This window comes from Sorex fumeus, unplaced genomic scaffold (genome assembly GCF_029834395.1).
Source record: "Sorex fumeus unplaced genomic scaffold, SorFum_2.1 ptg000041l, whole genome shotgun sequence".
In the NCBI taxonomy this organism is placed as follows: domain Eukaryota; kingdom Metazoa; phylum Chordata; class Mammalia; order Eulipotyphla; family Soricidae; genus Sorex; species Sorex fumeus.
The window spans coordinates 984,249-1,004,030 of record NW_026606098.1 but is presented as its reverse complement, the minus strand read 5'-3'; the positions used below and the strand labels follow the sequence as shown (position 1 = coordinate 1,004,030).

Sequence of the window (19,782 nt, the reverse complement as noted above, 5' to 3'; positions counted from 1 at the left end):
TGAATTAATGTGGAAGCTGCCTGACTGGCCAAGATAATGGCCCGAGAGTGACTGAAAGCACTTGGAAACCAGCACTCTGTCCATCTCAGCTACCACTTTGTCATGATTCATCAGCAAATCCCTTTACGAGATTAGTCTGCCATTGGGTAAAGTCGTGTTCACACTTCTCTCTGATGATTCAGAAGAACCTTAAGCTTATTTTAAGAAAATGTTCATGTTTGAGAATATTGGCCCGGCTTTTATTACTAATAAAAATAATCAAAAGGGTGCACCCCCCCGCCTATTAAATTCTTCTCTAAAAGGAGGAGTTGGATATTTGACATCGTATCCAATGCTTTATTTCATTATTTAAATGCAGAAGACAGAAAAGCAAATACACAGTGTGATTCTCCCTGGATTTCCCTGGAGGAGTTAATCGTGAACAGGAGGAAAATTTGAGGAGAAAGTTTGTTGTCACTTATTTTAACAGCTCACCGCCTGGCACTATCCACTTTCCAGTCTGCTTTGGTGGGATTTTGTAACTGAGGGGGAGAGAGTCCACCAGGGGATAGGGGTGTGGAGATCCATGACCCATCCTTCTAGGCAATTTGACTCATCCTTTATAAATGCCAGCAACCCGACTAAAGGTATGACTACAGATTGCTTGGGAAATGGCAGAGGAATTGCCGCCCTTTTGAACAGTGTAAGTGACGTTTTTATGCACACTGCAGTCAGGAGCAAATCTGCTTCTACCCATGCTTTGGCTCAAACTCCTTTCCTCCGCCTGACCCGTGAACACACTGTGTGAGTGCTACCTTGCCAACACTTTGGTCCTTCTTAATTATCGTCTTCAAAACAATCCATCATCGTGTTTCCCTGCATACAAAGAGAAAATGAGCCAAGAGAGGTGGAGCAGCCGGACAGGATGATCTGGAATGTTCTGGTATGTGCTTAGTGGCTAATGAAGCCAGGACACCCCAAGTGACTCAGACGGTCTGCTAGGTACCAACCAGAGAGCGCTCTCAGAAGCTGTTTTTAGGCCCTGTGCAACTCCCTATAGTTCAAAATTCACACAATGAACAACTTTATAACTGTGTATCTCATGGTGACACAATTTAAAAAAATTAAATTCACACAAAACAGACATTTCTAACATGCTTAACTTCAACCCTGAGAGAAAGCGGAGTAGAACAAACATGATTTTCTTAATTCAGTTACAGGCCAGGGAGGTTAAGGATCAGCGTTATCAATGCCAACCACAGAACTGAAGGGCTTTCCCTTTCGGCTTTGTGTGCTAGCTAGGGAGCTCAGATTTGAATGCACTGTTCGGTAACAGTGACCTCGCCTATTTTAAAATACCTTTGATGAGTCATTTTTAAAGTATGTGAAATGTACTGTGTGGTTTGGAACCTACCAGAGCAATCCCAAATTTTATAAATTGTAACTGAAAAAGTTAAGTGATCTGAGCAAGGTCAATCAGCTACAGATTAAGTCAAGGGCAGAAATCGGGCTGGACAGCTAAAGGGTCATCCATCATCCACATAGGGGCTGGAGGGATGGTACGGGCAGTAAGGTGCTCGCCTTGCACGGGCCAACCCGGGTTCAAGCTCTGGCACTGCACGTGATCCCCAGAGCACAGAGCGAGAAATAGCTGCTGAATACTGCGGGGTGTGGTCCAAACCACCCCATTCCCCCAGAAAAAGTCCCATACAGAACAAGGTTGGAATTCAGAGAAGACTAACCTTAGAGAATATTTTAAAAGTAAATTTTGGGTCTAGGGAGTTAGCTCAAAGGACTGGAGTACATGTCTGGCAAACATGAAACTCAGGGAATTTGATGACCTGTGTTATCTTGGTGGCCTCCAGCACAGCTGGGGAACCCTTGCCCATCCTCCCCCACTCCCCAAAACAGAAACAAACAAAAAATCAATTTCATGCTCCCAATCAAATTACATTCTACAAGTAGAACAGTCCTGTGAGCCAGCTACTGCCAGGCTGAATTTTATCCAGAGGGCCTGATTTCATCAGAGAAAAGAAGGCATTAGGGGATTTCCTCTAAGATTCCCTTGAAAGAACTCCACAATAAGAAATGTCGGGGCACCTTAGCCTATGTTGTCCTGGGTAAGGACAGATACACATGGGAAGAGAAGGTGGTAAACAAATATGAAGTTTCACACCATTTTGGCCAAAAAAAAAAATTACAGAGGCAGGGTGGGATGAGGGGATGGGGGGGGAGGGATACTGGGATTAGTGGTGGTGGAGAATGGGCACTGGTGGAGGGATGGGTACTGGATCATTGTATAATTGAAACCTAAGCACAAAAATTTTTAAGTCTACAACTGTACCTCATGGTGTTTCACTAATAAAAATTTTTTAAAAAATTAATAAATGGAAGGAAGATAGCAGATACGTTTTTCCAAATGTCCCCCTACCCCTATTTTTTTCTTAATTAGAAAAGCCATCTTCAGCACCATGTTTGAATCCCACTGAAGTACTGTGGGAGGTGGGTGCAACTCAGGGGTTTACACACACACACACACACACACACACACACCAGTGGGGGGGGGGAGGGGAGCATTTCCGCATTTCCTCTAATTCTAGTGTGTTGTGATAAAAAAAAATCAAGCACTTTAGTGCTTTACAAGAAACTTTTAGTCCTAAGATGTACGAAAAGTGGGACACTGAGAACCATGACCCATGCTAGCTAAATCCAAAATGTGAATGGCAGAATCACCAAGACTTCCCTAATCCAGAGCCCCCAACTCAGAAAGTAGCTAGGCCCCCTCCCTTCCTGGACCAGGTACACTTTCTTCCTCTCAGGAACGATCACCTCCTTAGAAGATAGTGCCAGGAAAAAATGGTACTATTAAAATTTCTAAAGAGGGTATGGAGAGATAATACAGCAGGTAGCGTGTTCGCCATGCACACAGTCGACCTGGATTCAATCCCTGGCACCTCATATGGTCTCCCAAGAACTGTCAAGACTGCTCCCTGAGCACAGAGCCAGGAGCAATTCCTGAGCACTGCTGGGTAGGACCCCCCAAAACAAACAACAACAGACAAACAAATAAACAAAATGTTCTAAAAAATACCCAAGGCTTGAAAGATGGTACAACAGGTCGGGTACTTGCCTTGCACGTGGCCAATCTGGGTTTGATCCCCAGCAACATATGTGGTCCCCTGAGTCCTGCCAGGTATGATCCCCAAGCACAGAGCCTGGAATAAGCCCTGAGACATTTGTGCCCCCAACAAACAAACAACACCCCCTCCAAAAGAAAACAAACAAAAAAATAAAAATACCCAGAATTTTGCTTTTTGAAACAGTAGTAAGTAGAATTTTATGAGTTTCTATCACAAGCATATAAAATGCTTTACTGAAAGGACCGCTGAAGTGGAAAAACTCAGGAAAAATTACCCTGCATTCCATGGGGACACTCATAAATCTACACCCCCTGCCTTTCTCTCCCTGCCCCCGCATGTTCTGCAGAAAACCTGTGTTCTGTGTCAATTTTTCCCCTCTTCCCTCTCTCTTTTTCTCCTCTCTCTCTCTCTCTCTCTGTGTGAGACACACACACACACACACACACACACACACACACCACATGCACACACAGGGCAACTCACGTACCACATGCAGGCCTCCAACCATGGGTTGAAAAGTCTTTTATTATTCATTTTTTATCTGGTGATGCCCACTGGTTGTAGGCAGAGAACTTGTCTGGGTAAGTCCACAACATAGGACAGAAGAACTGGGCAAAAGTTAAAAAAGGAAAGAAAAAAAGAAGAAGAAGAAAACAGGGAAAAAAATAAAATAAAACCACTACCAATCCTTTGGGGATTAAGAGTTGCCATTTGGGGTCACGTTCACACACCAACACGAACATAGGAACAGACTGTTTGAAGTAAGGCTGTCACGATCTTTATATTGGGTTTATTTGCACTATCAGGCAACTTACCTGGGACAAGCCTAAATGGACAGACGCTGTTTCTGATATGTACATGATTTTGCCATCGGATGCGACCACGAAAACAAACCCGTCCAAAGTCTGTACAAGAACAAAACGACAGGGTGAGAGTCCAGCATGACTAAGGACAGTGCCCACTGCTTCAGTGGTGGTGGTGGGGGGAGGGCACGTTAGTGTCATCATCAAGACATTTTTGAATGTGTTGATTCAAAAGAACGGTGAATAGCAGTCAAGTTTTCATTCATGGGGACAGGATCTCAAATGCCTTTTTAAAGCCCTTTAAAAACAGTCTTACATCCACATTGCAAAAGTCAGGCAAAACATTTAAGAATTCCTATCGTGCTCAATTTAAATGTAGTAGTTTTATTGTTTGGGGTTATTTCAGCACTTAGCACAAATCCGGAGTTCTATGGTACTTAGGGGGGAAATTTACCACTATATAGACCATTTTATGTCATAATTGGCAGTCGTTTATACCACGAGGACATATACTTTATTTGCCACAATTTTCTAGTTACTCCTAAGTACCATTTGAATAATGAATTCCAAACATTGCCACTCCCCAGAAAATAAAACAAAACCCCCGGTGATTTTAACAGAGTATGTCTACAGAATTGCTTCAAATTTGCCAGAGATCAAATATCCTTTCAAAATTCAAGGAGAAAAAGTATCAATTTCTGAAAAATTAAAACTACCTCCACTTAAGTTAGCTAGCTTTCAAAAAAAAGACCAAGTGAAATTATAAGCAAAAATTAAGACAAATTAAAAAAGCGATGACTATGTTTATGTGTGAAAAGGATAAAAAGGCTTATTTTTTTTTTTGAAAAGGAAACTTATCGTTATCCTTTCATATTTTAGATCCAGAACCAAAGAAAGGCAATAAAGTTGGGTAAAGAGCTGAACAACCCACAATGGTACCCCCATAAAAAATATTCCAAATTAATTTCTGGCCACAAATTCTATTTTTACAGCATGTAATTGAAACCAGATTACCTTTGGGCTTTGGAAATCCTCCCCCTCTTTGGAGGGCCCGAAAAGAATGCCATAGAAGTAAAATTCTTCTAAAAAAGATAACCTTACCGTCTGCTGTCTCAAACACAGTTCGGGTGCAAAATTCCTCTGCCAGTATTCTTTTCTTTCCCCCATCAGAGGCTGAAGTCAACCTCTTAATTCTGAGCATGCCATTGACCTTTCTTTCTAACTCAGCTACAAACTATTTCTCCACCTCGACCTTCTCCTCTCAAAACTCAACACTCTGGCAATTTCCAAAGTGATCCGTGTTTTGTGCCCATATTTCCATTCTTGCTTAGCTCCAAAAGCATTCAAAAGATGCATTAACTGAAAGTCTGTCTGAGAGCCATCGGGTGTAAAGGAGAGAAAACAATAATGATTAAATGATAAAAGTTGCCCGCCTGAAAGGGGCAGTTCTCATGGAACACGCTAGGCTTCTCTTCCTAGTTCCCGATCCCCTAATTCGGAGCTCTGAAATGAAAGAGCCGTACCGAGGAGAAACCCAGAGATTCTAACTTTGCCTGCCAGGTTTTCACTAGCATTCCCCAGCATGTAGCTGCCTTTGCTGTATTAGTGTCACTTCTGCACAGGAGAAAGAAACACGCAAAACCCTGCTCAGCTCCCAGGGCTGGAAGTGAGCTTGGGGGTTGCCAGGGGTGAGCGCCAAGAGCGGTGAACCCCACTCAGTTTCCTTCAGGTTGTAAAACGTGCAAACCATCCCTCCTGTCCCCTTCCCCAGCACATGCGTTTTAAAAATTAAACACATCCTCCCAGGGCATGTGGGATCCATACAAAACCAAACCAGTTTGGTACAGGGGAGGGGGGGGGGTTCTGTTTGACTCGCCCAAGTCACTTTGTCCCCAGACCAATTTTCTTTTTAACATTTTAAAGAAAAGGCCAAATTGCAGGAGGAAATGCAAACTAGCTCCCTCGCACTTTCCCGTGGCAGAGACAAATGACTGACGGGAGGCGGAGAATGAATCAGGTCCTTGAGACGGCTATGTGAAGGGCATTGAAGATTCCCAGACCCCAGGTATTGCTGCCGCCAACCTGCCAGCCTTAGGGAGCAGCCTGGGGTGCGCCTAGGGTGCGCTTGGTGATCCAGTCCACCCGCAAACCCAGCAGGGAAGTCCGACGGCAGAGGCAGGTTAGCAAATTGGGCTGTGGGGGGCTAAGTGGCTAGCCATTAACCAAGTCACCCTCCTCCATGCGTGAGACAGGTGACCCCAGAGCTCTCCAAACCATAAGCTCAATCACTTAAGAGCCGGGGACCACGTGGGTGGAACTCAGCTTCCCTATTTGCTACGCTGCCTCAAGCACGTTACTTGGTCTCCCTGTGTTCTAGGATTTAGACCAGAATCTGACCTGAACTCTCAACTAACACCTCACTGCCTTCCTTGATGGCAAACCGCCACTCCCCCCCCCAAAAAAAAAAAGCACATGCAAATCTCCTAGCCCAGTACACTGCAGCTCCAGCCCATAAAAGCTCACGGAAGGAAGGCAGGCTGGAAAACACATAAGGTGGCCAGGGGCCCCTGGAGTCTAGGGTGGGTTGGGGGGACCTGGTTGCAACCTGCCTTGAATCTGCCTCCTGGGGAAGAACATCTGGGCACCCTGCGCCCTCCCGTTTCCAAGCCCCGCCAATGCCCACGCTACCTGCAGCAAATGCGATCCCAGCTCTTTGGCCACGTTGTCCAGGGGCCCGGCGCGGCTCGGCTGTCCCCACGCGTCTCCTAAACCTGGATGGGAAATGAGGCCAATCAGTGAGGGCATCGTGAAAGACGCACGCGAGTTTAGCGGGCCGGCGCCCCCAGCCGCGCGCAGCTCCCCCGACCCTGCACCCTTCCCGTCCCCTCTCCCGCCCCAGAGTAAAACCCAAAAGGGTGGAGGGCGGTTCCCACGACGCCCCTCTCCCCCACCCCCAAGAGCCTGGCTCTGAACTGACAGCCATCCCTGAGATGCCACAGAGGAACGTGATCTGCCTCCAAAGCCAAAGGGACTGATACCTAAACGGACCCCAGCACACCCGCTCCCTCTGCACATTGCCGCAGTCCCAGCCCTCGGCTCCGTGCGAGGCGGCTTTTCCAGCACTTGAAATACAAAAGCCGTTTTTTTCAACTAATTCCTCGGATGCCCCAGCCCTCCAAAGGGGCTCAAGAGCACAGCAACCCAAGATCGTCCTCCTGGAAAGGGACCTCCGCCCGCCCGGCGACACAAGGACGCGCTCCAGGGACGAGGAAACTGCGGTCCTATCAAAGGGTGCCCCCCGCCAAAGAGCCCCCAGCAGGTCCTCTCTCCACCCGCCCCCCCCAACTTACCCCAGAACAACGGGCGCTGCGGGGGCGGAGAGCGCGCGCCCAGCCCTGCCGAGACCCTCAATGCGCCCCGGTCGGACGGCTCCGGGGCGCGCGCCAGCCTGGGCAGCCTTGCGGCTCCCCCTAAGGTGGGTCGGCTGAGGGCTCACCACGCAGACCCGCTGGGGAGCCCTACCAGGCCGTTGCCGGAGATCTGAACCTGCGCCGCCTTTTCCTGCCCTCGCTCCGCTCCGTGCGCTCCTGCCGAGGGACCCGGGCTCAGCGACCATCCCGGGATCGCAGAGCCAGTCCGAACAGCGGGGTCAGTCGATGCGCTGCCCGGGACCCCTGGCTCTCCCCATTGTCCCTGCGGGGCACCCCGGACCCTGAAGCCGAGAAAGTCCCCCCTAGCATGAGAGCTGCCCGGTACTCCTGCTGCGGCAAATGTTCCGGAGACGCTTCTAGACACTCTATTTGACAGCTAATAAAGGGCGGATAACCTTTAATTTCTCCCCGGCTCAAGAACTACGGGGTTGATATTGATCCCCCCCCAAAGAAAGGACTCATTTCTACGTTAACCAGGTCCCCAAATTTCATGACTCAGATTCAGGTGTCCTGAACCCAAGGACGTACCAAGCCCATGGCTCCCTTCTGCTCCCCTCCACACCAGGCACTTCCCCTCCCCTGGCACCCACCTTCACCACCTTTCACCAGACTAGGGAAGAGCCACCTTGGCAAGTCACCGCCAACCCAGGCTGGGCACTCAGAGATCCTGTTCCAGCCCCTGCCCTGCATGAACCCCCAGCACAGCCAGGAGTGACCCCCTCAGCTCTGAAAAGGTGCTTTTGTCTGAGCATCAAGCACCATCCAGCATAGTCCCAAACAACAACAACAAAAATTTATAGAGAGGAAGAAAGAAAGAAAGAAAGAAAGAAAGAAAGAAAGAGAGAGAGGAGAAAGAAAAAGAGAAGGAGAAAGAGAGAAAGAAAGAAAGAAAGAAAGAAAGAAAGGGAAGAAAGAAAAGCTGCTGGAGTTTGAACGAAGAAGAAAGAACAAGAAACCAGAAATTCTGAAGATGCAAAGTCACGGAGGTGCTCAGGGGCTGATCTCTGCCGTCAGGACACCCTGACTCGACCCTACCACGTGACCTAGTTTGGTGGAAAGTGGCACAAAGGGGTGCCCTCCCCCCCACGGGGAATCTGGGGATTGCTAACCGATGAGGAACGACCTCAGAGCCACACTCCTCTGCCCGCCCGGTTTGCCCCAAAGTCTTGGCCGAAGGCTCTGGAGTCACATGCAAAAGTGCCTTGCCTGGGTTCACCGCACTTTCCCCTGGAATTTGAACCCCCTGATCCTTCAGGAGCACCTTTGCCCATTTCATTAGCACCCCCTTCCCCCAACGCCTCTCCTCGTGCTGGCCTTGCTGGAGAATTAATCCCAGAGCCCCTGGGGACCATCTGCAGGTGGCATCCCTGCCCCCACTCCGCAGTGCCTGCTTTGGGGGCTGCCAACTCTTCCATTAGAAGCCACGTGGATAAAGCCTCTGCATTCCGCCTTGGACAACTCCTTTGGATGGAACAGAGGGACTCGGGCTCTGTGGGGTGATGGGTATCAAGTGCACTCCCCTGGGAAAAGAAGGCGCTGAGCATGTGGTCTTGTCTGCACCACCGCCAGGGTTCGGGAAATGAGGAGTGAGGGTGCTCGAGTACCTGGTGTGGTGGTGGTGGTGGTGGTGGTGGTGGGGAGATCAAACTGGGGTCAGCCTCCTCCAAGAGAGACTTCAGGAGCTCTGCACCACCTTTCTGACCCGTGGAGGGTCTTCAGGAAAGTCAAGGGCTTTAGGATGGAACCTTAGTCCCGCTGCTGCTGTGCCGGTGGCAACGTGACACCCCAGGCTTGGGCATCCCTGCAGAGTCTCAATCCTCTTGCCTTCCATGTCCCCCACATTAAAGTATGAGCGTTAGAGCGGGATAGCCGATCTCCCACAAGACCCCCGCCTCTTTGGTGTCTCCCCTTTAAAACAGGGATATTGGGGGAATCAATGAGTGAAATGCACTCGTGTTGCGCCCACAGCGGGGTACGGGGAAGCTTGGGGCTCAGCTGCAGGCCACCAGGTGCAGCTTTCTCCAGCCCTCTCCTTGCCTCGCCCTTCCTGCCCCAACCCTCCCCAAGGGATCTTGACCTCTCACCCTGGGGAGCCATCCAAGGGGCTGATTGGCCACTCCAGAGTCAATGGGTGGATGGGGGGAGGGAGGGATAGATCAAGAGCATTGGCCCTCCCGGACTGAGCAGCCTCCCCCTCCTCCAGAACCTGGAGGAATCCCAGCCGGACAAGAGGATGGGTCCCGGACAGGCCCCCCTCCCTCTCCCCCCCACCCCGCATTGGAGCTTGGGGGGCAGCGATGGGAGGGGGTCTGTGGCAGAGTCTCGACTCTCACTGGCTCCAGAGGCACGGATAAGCCTCGAATGAGCCTGAGCCTCAGATTTGTGACTTAACAACCCTGTTCTGGGGTTCCTCCGCACTCTTTGTCCTTCTCTGACCTTGAAACTCTCAGAGGGGGCCACTGGAGGGGCTGGGGACGCGTGGGGGGGGGGGAGGGAAGCCGGGAGCTGCAGAGACTCCACCACTAAAGAAAGGGAGTAGAGCTGGACCAAGGACTGAGTTAAAACAGAAAGAACCGCTCCCAGCCTCCCTCCCTCACAAGCCTCCCTCTTGCCCCCCCCCCTTTTCCAATCCATAAGTACCCAGACACCAAGGATGGAGGGTGTGAAGGCGTGATAGGGACACCCCGAGAGGGTTCAGCTTGGCCCGGACAAGGAGGCAGCGCTGAGGGCGTCCAGCCTGACAGTGGAGCCCCCCCATCTTTATAAGTGCTAGAACTTTAGATGTTGCTGGGACCCCCTGACATCTAATGCTTGGGCCTCCAACCTGCAAGGCCTGCCCACCAAGCACTCAGCACCAGCCTTTGGGAGTGCAGGGGCCCCTTCAGTACCTCCCTCCAACCTCCTGACTGTAGGACGCCAGCGGTCCCTTTCCGCTCCCTCCCTAAGTCTCCCGCAGACTGACGGGGTGGGGGGGGAGGGGCTAGGTAGAAGGGGCATAAAAATCCACATCACCTGAAACAAAAAAGTCTAATTAAAAACCAAAGCTCGTGTTATTTCTGGCTGCAGGTGCGATAAAGACTCTGAACCCAGGTCAGTTTGGGGCCGACCAGTTGCCTACCCCAAAGTCTCCAAATCAGAAATTGCCAAACTTATCCCCAACAGCAGGAAAACAAACCAACAGCCACCATTCACGCTCCCTACAAATCTACCTGCTGTGGGCAGCAGAAAGTGACCCCCCATCATTCCAGTGATCCCCAAAGGGACAGAATGGGGGAAAATGAACAAGCCAAAGCACTTAGAATCCGGGCAGGCTCCATGCACCCCTCTGAGACATGTGCATCTGGGTGGCAGGGCCTATACGGATCTAACTCCCTGCTACACCCCTCATAGGAAAAACACACCAGGCCCTTATTTTCACGTGTGCCCCCCCCCCACTTACCCAGTTACTCCCAGGCAAAAGATTCCCCCAAGTGGGAGCTCTGCTCACTCGGAGTCAGCATCCCACACCCTGCTCTGTCGGACCGACCCTCCTAGCTGGCTACAGAATGCCTGGGACACCCCAAGGATTCTGCAGTTTCTACTATAGATGCCCTCCCTAGTGAAGGTGGCAGGGAAGCCCCCACTTGCCCTCGACCCTGTTGCTGCGTGGGGCACTGGAGAACGCATAAACTTTCCACTTCCACTTCCAAAGCCAGCCTCTCTTCCCAGCTCTTTCGTCTTCTCCCTCTTCCGAACTCCCTGTTAGAACAGCAGAGAAAACCAGTCCAGGATGGGACTCCACGGGGCGTGCACGGACCTAGGCTTTGGCTGGAGATCCGGGTATCATTTAAAAAAAAACTGTGGTTGTTAAGTATAAAAAGGGAACCCCCAAACAGTAAATCCCACAAGCCGGGCAGGCGAGTGGGGCACCCTGTGAGAGGCCAGGAATGAACGGGGCACTCACACAGGAAGGGGTGAATGAAGTCCTTACTGGGCTTCCTGTTGGCACCACTAGCTAGCATTCCAGGCTCCACAGATGGGGACCCCACAGGGGAGGGTGCAGCACCACCCCCCCAGTCTGAGAGACTAGCCTAGTCAAGGTGTGGTCACTCCTGCAAAGGCTACCAGGGACCTCTCCACACAGGCACCCACCCTTTGCCCCTGATGCGGTATCCTGGGGAGGAGTCCGTTCCTTCTGGCCTCAATGTCCTACGATAAAGGGAGTCCCTGCAGCCCTGGAGGTCTGGGGTTCCTTTTCTTGTTCTCCCAAACCCAAAGGGAATCTTCGAGAGCCTTCTTAGGAATCCAGAGTGGGTTTTGCTCAGATCTTCCCCTTCTGGGAACTCCCTGGGTTCTCCCGTGGGGTGGTCTCTGCCAGCAGCCTCCCCCTACCCCCACCATCCAGATTCCACTGCACATCCTCCGTGAGCTCAAGTCAGCCCCCCCCCAAAATAGAGGAGGGCAGTGAGGCCACACCCCAGCTTTCCCAGCACTACTAGCCCGTAGCTGGGGGGAACTGAGTTATCTCTAAATCTCTCTCTCTTCACTGGACTCATAGCTCTAGTCACCCACACTGGCCCCCAAGATTTGAGGGGATCAACATGGCTACAACCGTTAGCTCAGGACGGGCATACATCTGGGGGCATCGGTCCCCATGACTCACTTCCCCAGCACTCACAACACCCTCTCCACTCTCTGCAGCAACCTGGGGACCAACTCACCATCTCCTGAGTCTCTGGGTTTTGGAGGAGCCATATCCCAACCTCTAAGGCCAAACAGTCCCCTTCCCACTCTTCCCTGAGTCCCCCTGCCTTAGGACATGCACAGGCCCCCCTCAACCAGGCTACAAACCCAACAGGGTGCCCCATCAGGATTACCCCCAAACCAGCTCAGGACCAAGTGATGCTGAGCCTGTCACAGTGACTTCATTCCCAGGGCCAGAACCCAGTTGAAACACCCGAAAGAACCGCAGAAACCCTGAGCCCACCATTCCTCAACTTTTAGTCACTTTTCCTTGTCACGTCTCCTAGAAAGGACCTTTTCCTCGGGGGTTTTCCATTCGAACTAACTGCTATCTTATTTGAATCCGGGGGAGAAGTCGTTCACTCTCCTAGGCAGGTTTTGCTCTTTTGTTCTTGCCGACCAGCAGGGCCTGGGAGGGCAGGAAAGGAGCTGGAGTCCCGGCGGATCCCGGATCCCGCACCCGCTTTGTACCATGCGGACCGGATGGAGAGGGAGCTCAGCGGGGCAAACCAGCCGGGGAAACAAAGCCACCGCCTCTGTGTCTCCGAGGGCCGGCCGGGGTCCCTCTTTAAGGCAGGGAGGGGGTCGCCACTGCGTGTCTGGCAAGAGTCTGGAGCGGAAGGCTTCTCGGCTGACCCGGGTAAGAAAGGAAAAGAAAGAACCGTGAACCCGCTGCAGCTGCCAAGACACAGGCTGGCAATGCCAGGGCGATACTCTGTGCACAGTAGCAGGGGCCTGTCTGGCTGGGAGGCACAGAGCCGGCGACTGCTTCCAGCTCTCCAGCTCGGGCTCGGAGAACAGTCCCGGGCAGGCCATGCTGCAGGAGCCACGGGGCCAGCTGGCGGCCTGACCCTCCGTGCTCTACCCGGGAGGCGGTCCGAAGTGCAGCTCCAGCCCAAGATGACCAGAAGTGGCTTCGCAGCATGCAGGAAGTCAGGGCGAGTGTACGTGCTTCTGCGGGCGGGCGTGGGGGCTGCCTTCTTAGAGGCACCCGCTAATAAGGGGCACCTGTTCCCTGTTCTCTGGCCACCCGAAGTCCCCCCACTCCCACCCCCAGAGGTGGTCTCCTATGGGTGCTGGCTTCCAGGGTGCACATAGCTCGAGAGGTTTCTCCACCCATAGGTCTTGAGGGGGGCACCCATCAGACCCCATCAGAACAATGTCTTGACCAAGTGACAGAATGTCTCCTGCCCAGCCGGCCAACCTGGAAGGTGAAGTTTTCGAAACATCGGGGACACTCTAACAATCTCTGGGGTGACGGGTATGTCCCTTGACCAGAGAGGCCGGACCTGGCTGCAGGCTCACCCACAAACCCAACAAGCCAGTATTCATCACTTCTTAAATGCCCTGAATTGGGGGGGAGCGGGGGCTGGCTTTAGAGACTCTGGTTCCTAGCATGGCACCTGCCCCTCAGGGCCCGTGGTTCCAACCCAGAGCCACAGACCCCGGCCTGCCTACCCTTTTCCAGCCCCGATTTTAGATGGGTCTCTCTTGAACCCCGAACTCTGCACTCTATCCCCATGGGAGGGGGGGCAAACCAGAAAGAGAACCCTGAGAACCCCAGTGGGAGCTGCCACCCTCTGCCCCCACCAGGTGCCCAGCAGGACCAGAGTAAAAGTCTTTCTAACCTGCGGGGCCCCAGGAGCAAGCGCTCCTCCAGAAAGAGGGCTCAGAGGGGGAGGAAGAGAGAAAGGAGGAACGAAAGAAAAAGGAAGGGTAAGGGAAGGAGGGAGGGCAGAGACAAGGAGGGGAAGAATGAAAAGGAAGCAATGAAAAAGAGAAGGTAAGGAGCGAGAGGGGGCAAGAAAGGAAAAGAAAGGGAGATGGGAGAGAGAAGGAAAGAAGGAAAGGAAAGAGAAAGAAAGAGAGAGAGAAAGAAAGAAAGAAAGAAAGAAAGAAAGAAAGAAAGAGAGAGAGAGAAAGAGAAAGAAGAGAGAGAAAGAGAAAAGGGAAGAGAGAGCGCGGAGCACGGATTAACATAGAACAATTCTTGGTCCGAGGGTCCCGTCCGGAGACCCTGCCTCTAGAGCACGAGCCGAAGACCCCGGCGCGGCCTCCCGGACACTGCGGCCGGCGGGAGGCTGAGCGGCCCCTCGGAGCGAGCTCCAGCCCGGCGTCCCCGGGGTGCCCAGGCCTCGGGCCGCGCCGCGGCCGCCGCTCACCTTCGGGGAACACGGCGCGCATCTTCAGGTAGCTGGTGGTGAGCCGGATGATGGACGCCTTGTCCAGCTGCGAGGTGATGGCAGAGGGCAGCGGGAGCAGCTTGGCCAGCTCGTAGAACTCGCCATTTTCCTTCTCCCTCCTGGTCTTGGCCGCATTCTTGGACTTCTCCTTCATCGCGCCTCGGGGCCGGGCATATTAGACCCGGCGGCGCTCGGCGAGCGGCCGAGGTGGGGACAGGGGGCGCCGGGCGGCGCGCGGGCAGGTGGGCGCCGGGACGCCTGTCCCGGCTCTCGGCGCGCTCGGCCCGGGCCGCAGCCCTCTGGACTCGGGGCCGCCGCGCTCGGGTCCCCGTCGGGCTCTCCCCGCTCCCGCCGCGCGCCCCGATCTCCCCGGCTGACGGCGGCGAGCGGCCCGCGCGGCTTTTAATCCTCGAGCGGGTGCGGGTGGCCGCGATCGCGAGGCCCCTCCGGGCGGGAGGGCGGCGAGGGCGGCGGCCGCCGAGCCATGGAGCGCCCGGGGAGCGCGGGACAGCTGGGGCGCGGGCCGGGGGCTCTCGGCGACGCGGCGCCCCCCGAGCCCGCGATGCGTGGTGAGGGCGCAGCAGCCCCCCTCGCTCCACGTGCGCCCGAGCGGCGTTTGTTTAAGGCGGACCCGCCTTCGGGCGGAGCGCTGGGCCGCCGCGGCCCCGGGAGGGGGTTGGGGGGGGGGCCTGGGGGAGGGACCGCGGCGGGGGCGGGGGCGGCCAACCTCGCCTCTCGACCTCGCCTCCGCGTCGCGGCCTCCAGGGACGCGGCACCCGGACACCCTCGCGCTGCCGGGGCGCAGGAGGAAGCCGTGGTGAGTGCTCGCGGTGCGCCCCGGGAAGCAGGGGTGGGGCACGGCGGGGTGGCCGAGGCCCCCGGTGGCCCCACGGAGGGGGGTGCGCTCGGCCCGCGGAGCCCGCGTGGTCCCTTCCCCTCCCACGTTGCCGATCTCGGAGTTGAAAGTGGGGAGACAGGAACGGAGGGAGGTGGCGCGAGAGACGAGGGGTGACCCCGACTCTGCTCCGGGCGCGGGCGCGGAAGGGGAGAGGCGCTCTCGGTCCGAGGGGGAAGAGACCGTGGATCTGGGGCACTGGGAGCCTCGCCTGCCCCAGAGGCCTGGCCCGGAGCGCCGGCGGGAACTTGGGCTCGGCACCGCGGCTCTCGCCCTGAGACCCAGCGCAGCGGAACTTCGGGGCGCGAGCCTGGAACGGGAGCTGCTGGTGCTGCGGGGTGAAGGTCGCCCCGGGAAGACCATCGGATTGTTTTGCCTGGGACTTAGGCGATGGCGCTGACGGCGCCCATGGAGACTTGACCGCCCCTCATTTCCCTTCAGGGTCACCCGCAACCCCCAGGGTGCGCCTGCACCCCAGCAGGGGGTCCTTTTTTTCCCCTGAGGACCTCAGCGATCTTGAAGACTCCACAGCCCTCTCAGGAGATGCTGGGAGGACTCCAGGTTCCCCGGAGCATGGGGCTGGAGGGCACCCATAGGGAACGTGGGCGCGGGCTGGACGCTTGGGGACAGCAGGGCGCCAGATCTGCTGGTCGGTTAGGGGAGGGCCACGAGCTGGGACGTGAGTTCTCCAACGCTTCCTCTCTCCCTCCCCAGGGCCTGCTGCTGGGCGCTGATGCCCAGTACTGACCTGCTGCCTGCCTCCCTCCCCAATGCCTGTGTGTGTGTGTGTGTGTGTGTGTGTGTGTGTGTGTGTGTGTGTGTTAAACCCCAGACTTTCTCCAGGGACCTCTCTCTCTCTCTCTCTCTCTCTCTCTCTCTCTCTCTGGTTTTGGTGAGCACTACCCCTGGCGGTGTGCTCAGGTGAGGCTCAGCGGAGCTATATGAGGTGCATGGGGATTGGACTCTGGTTGTGGGTGTACAAAGTGCCTTATCCTCCAGAGGCCCCTCTGAAGGTGAAAAGTTTGCGGTGTTGGAGGCTAGCCCTGGTGAGACTAGTGTGCCCCGACCCCAGCTGGCTCTACAACTGACCTCCTGCCCCGGAGAATCCACAGATCAGTGGCCCAGGCTGGAGGGGGGGCGTGGGAGAGGGGGATGGTTGGCTCACCCCAAGTTGAGGGTGGGGCCACACTTTCCCTTTGGATTTCAGAGCCAGGGACCAGGTCCTGCCAGCCTCTGCTTTAGGAATCCAGGCCTGAGCCCTTCCAGGGCTGGTGCAACCCCCCACCCCTTCCCCAACACACACACTTGAGGGTCGCTTCTGCAAGGCACTTTCCTGCCCGGCGGGAGGATTTTACGCTCCCCCACGGTTTCTGAGTCTTCAATTATGCACCCGGGAGAATTCCTCCCAGGCTTGAAAGGGATTAGCCAGATCGCAGAAACATGGCTAAGTGGCAGAGGGAGAAAGCCCGCACGCAAGAGCGCAAACATAGCTGCAATCCCAGTCCCGCCTTTTCCCGGAGAGCAGCCTGTGGGAGGTTGGTGACCTGGGATAACCATCCAGTAACTGCCTTCTGGGGTGAGATGAGGTCTCCATGCCAGAGGTGTGTGTGTGGGGGGGGGGGGGTACTGGTAGCATCATGCGGGGGTTGAAGGCTGGCAGACGTGGGAGGGTGGTAGTGGGAGACACGCTTAGATGCCCTGTGAGGCCGCACCCAGCACACAGGCACACGCCCACCTACAGTTTCCCCTCTGCTAGGAAACCGTGGTCCACACGGAATGGCCAAGAACAAATCCTCTGTGCCTGGATGAAGTCATCAGAACAGGAGATTTGGGCCAGACCCCCACCCCCACCCTAAAGGCTAGAAGCCAGGCGGTCAACTTCAGAAGAACCCACACCCATGCTGATCAGCATCTGGGTGGGGTGGAGGGGAGGCGGACACCTGCTGTGTCCATCACCTGGGGCTGGCCCAGGGGATCTGCACTTTGGGCCTAAAGTCGTGAGCTCCAGGCTCAGAGGGTGAAGACCACCAGCCTTGCATGTCCCAGGGGATGGTAGGGACCCCCCGTCATCTAATCCCCTTTGCTCCCCCTCCATTCCACGACATTACCCAGAAAGGGCCGTTTTTTCCTACTGGCCAGGAACAATCGACCGCGAGGTAAAACTGGGACGTTGGTGGGGGGAGGGGGGAGGTCGGGGGAGCGCACCGAGGCCGAGAGCCTTGTGTCCCAGCCGCCTGCTTGGCCGGGCGCCCCACCTCCTTTGTGGGTCCTGCTCCCCGCGCTTGAGCGCACCCCGACTCGCACCAGCCCGCCTCGGCCGCCTCCCACCCCTGTTCGAAATTTTCCATTAGGAAAGTGATCTGGAAGAAATTGAGGCCCCAAGAGGAAGGAGGCGGCCCGGCCGCCCCACATCTGCTGGGATTTTCCGCTTCACATGCTCCGCAACTGTTTTCGCGGCGCGCGCCAGGAGCCTACCTGCAGCCCAGCCCCCGCGGAAGCCTCGATCCCCGACCCGGGGCCACAGCCCGAGAGTTCCACCATGATGGGCCACCCTCGGGTCCCCCAGGCTGCCGCAGTAACACTCGGGGAAGGGTCAGACACTTTGATGCTTAGGAGGGTTGAGGGGAGTGCTCCAAGCATCCACTTAGGGCAGTAGAATGGGGTTTGACCCCAAGTCTCCAAGTTCGGCCTTGGAGTTTTTTAGGTTTTCGTTTGGGGGAGGGTTGGGGCGGTCACACTGGGCGAGTGTAAGGCGAACTCCTAGCTCTGTGCTCAGGGATCAACCCTAGTGGTATTGGGAGAGGTGCCAGCCAGGGTGGGCCAACCCCTTGCCAGCTCTCCAGCCCATCCAAGGGCTATTTTAAGAACGTCAGCCATGGGTACAAGCCCTGGCAAAGGAACATGCAAAACTGTGAGGGTATATCGCGACTTCTCAATTTGCGAATCTTTGTCTTTACCAGCTCCCAGCAATCTGGCCTGCAGCTCACTTATGCTAAAAGTGAGCACAGAAATTTCCGCGAGTGGGGGGTGGGGCGGGATTATCTAAACTAACGTAAGAAACGTAGAAAACCCAAGCTTTGCCTCTTGTAAACTCTGAGGGGACACCACCAGCTTTGTTAGGGTGGGAGGTTAAGGTTACTCCCAGGAAGGAGCAAACAATAGTTAAACAATAATTAAAAATTACCGCTGGCCATTTAAAAGCAATTACTGACATCCAGAGCAATTTCATCAACGCAGGCTCCATCCGAAGGCAGGCTGGAGGGTCTGCCTATTCCTTCCAAAGTCAGAGAGCTATTTTTTTAAACTTTCTTTTCTTGGGCTTTATTTGGCCTCCATGCTTTCACAACAAAGCTCCTCTGTGAGAGAAAGTGTTTGCTTTGAAGCAGGTTGAACGCTGTCTAGTTACAGAGCAGTAACAAGGGGGCGGGTATTTCTGCCCTGTCCGGGTCCTGGAAGCTCTTCCTCGATTTGGGTTGTTCTTCCTTTGGGGGTGCACCATCAGAACTGGGGAGCAATAAGAGACTGGGGGCCTCCCTTTGTAATAGTTCCTTACAGGATTTACTCCCAGCTCCTGGCCTGCTCCCGGCTGATTTGGGAACCACCCAAACTCCTCACTCCTTGTTCTGGAACTGGGACCCCAGGTCACCAGCCAAGCCAAGACAGGTGTCCAGGTCCCGGAAAGTTTACTAGCTGTTCTTCCTCCTTCTCCCTCCTGAGGCGAGTACTTGGGGGCAGAGAAACAGTTTCGGTCACTGGTAATTAACAATCGTGATTAGGAAAGTCCCAGGGCGCCGGCTGTGATTTGGGAACAGGACTATTACATGGATTATTTTGCCGGGGAGGAGAGGGTAGCCTTTACCGCTGCCTTCTCCCCTCCCTGACTCCTCAAGGGACCTGCATGGACTGGGGATTTGGGCCAGCCCCTTCCAATGCACACCTGCACACAACCTTCTACGCGCATCGGCACCTCCCCAAGATCCCACTCTCCCTCCATCCCCCCACCTCAGCAGCCTGGGAACCCCGAACGCGCGCCCAGCGCCCACCCTTTCCGACCCAGCCGCCTTGAGTCTCTTGCGCTCGGCCTGTGGCTGTATTAACGGCAAAAGGCACCTCAAAATGCTGGGGAAAAGTAGCCTCTTCATGGCCCCAGAAAAGACAAGCTTTTTTCCCCTCTGATGGCCCGAATGGTGGTGGAAAGTCCTGCTGGAACAGCTGGAGCGTCTTGCCAAGCCGGGTGTGCACGAGGGGCGCCCTTCAATCAGTCACACTCCCCCCATCCCGACTCCTACCCGCAATCCGAAAACCAACGAATTCATTCAAGTCGGCGCTGAAGCCGCCTCTCAAAAGACATCAGTCTCCAAGGTTTGTTTAAAAAACACAGAATCAAACCTGCCCACCAGAATCAAGAATTTCTTCACATCCAAGGAAGCACGTATAGGAGGGGCTACCCCCTCCAACAGGTACCAGTAGTAAGAATCCGCCCCTAGCAGGCGGCTGACGCTAGAACACGGCAATTATAGGACCTGCAAGTCACAAACTCGTTTTGTTTAAAAATAACATAACAGGGCTCTGGGCATAGCCAGGTATCGCCGGCCATCTCCTCCCCAATTCAAACGAATTTGTAGAAAG

The 19,782-nt window shown here is 54.7% G+C and overlaps 1 protein-coding gene across 1 annotated transcript in view; it reads right to left on the bottom strand.

Annotated features, from left to right (window-relative positions):
- Window positions 1-14,412, bottom strand: part of SIM2 (SIM bHLH transcription factor 2) — a 44,735-nt gene extending 30,323 nt beyond the window's left edge. The window contains 3 exon segments of the mRNA XM_056119583.1: window positions 3,935-4,024; window positions 6,611-6,693; window positions 14,238-14,412. Coding sequence (XP_055975558.1) covers window positions 3,935-4,024; window positions 6,611-6,693; window positions 14,238-14,412 — 348 coding nt within the window.
- Between the last annotated feature and the right edge of the window lie 5,370 nt (window positions 14,413-19,782).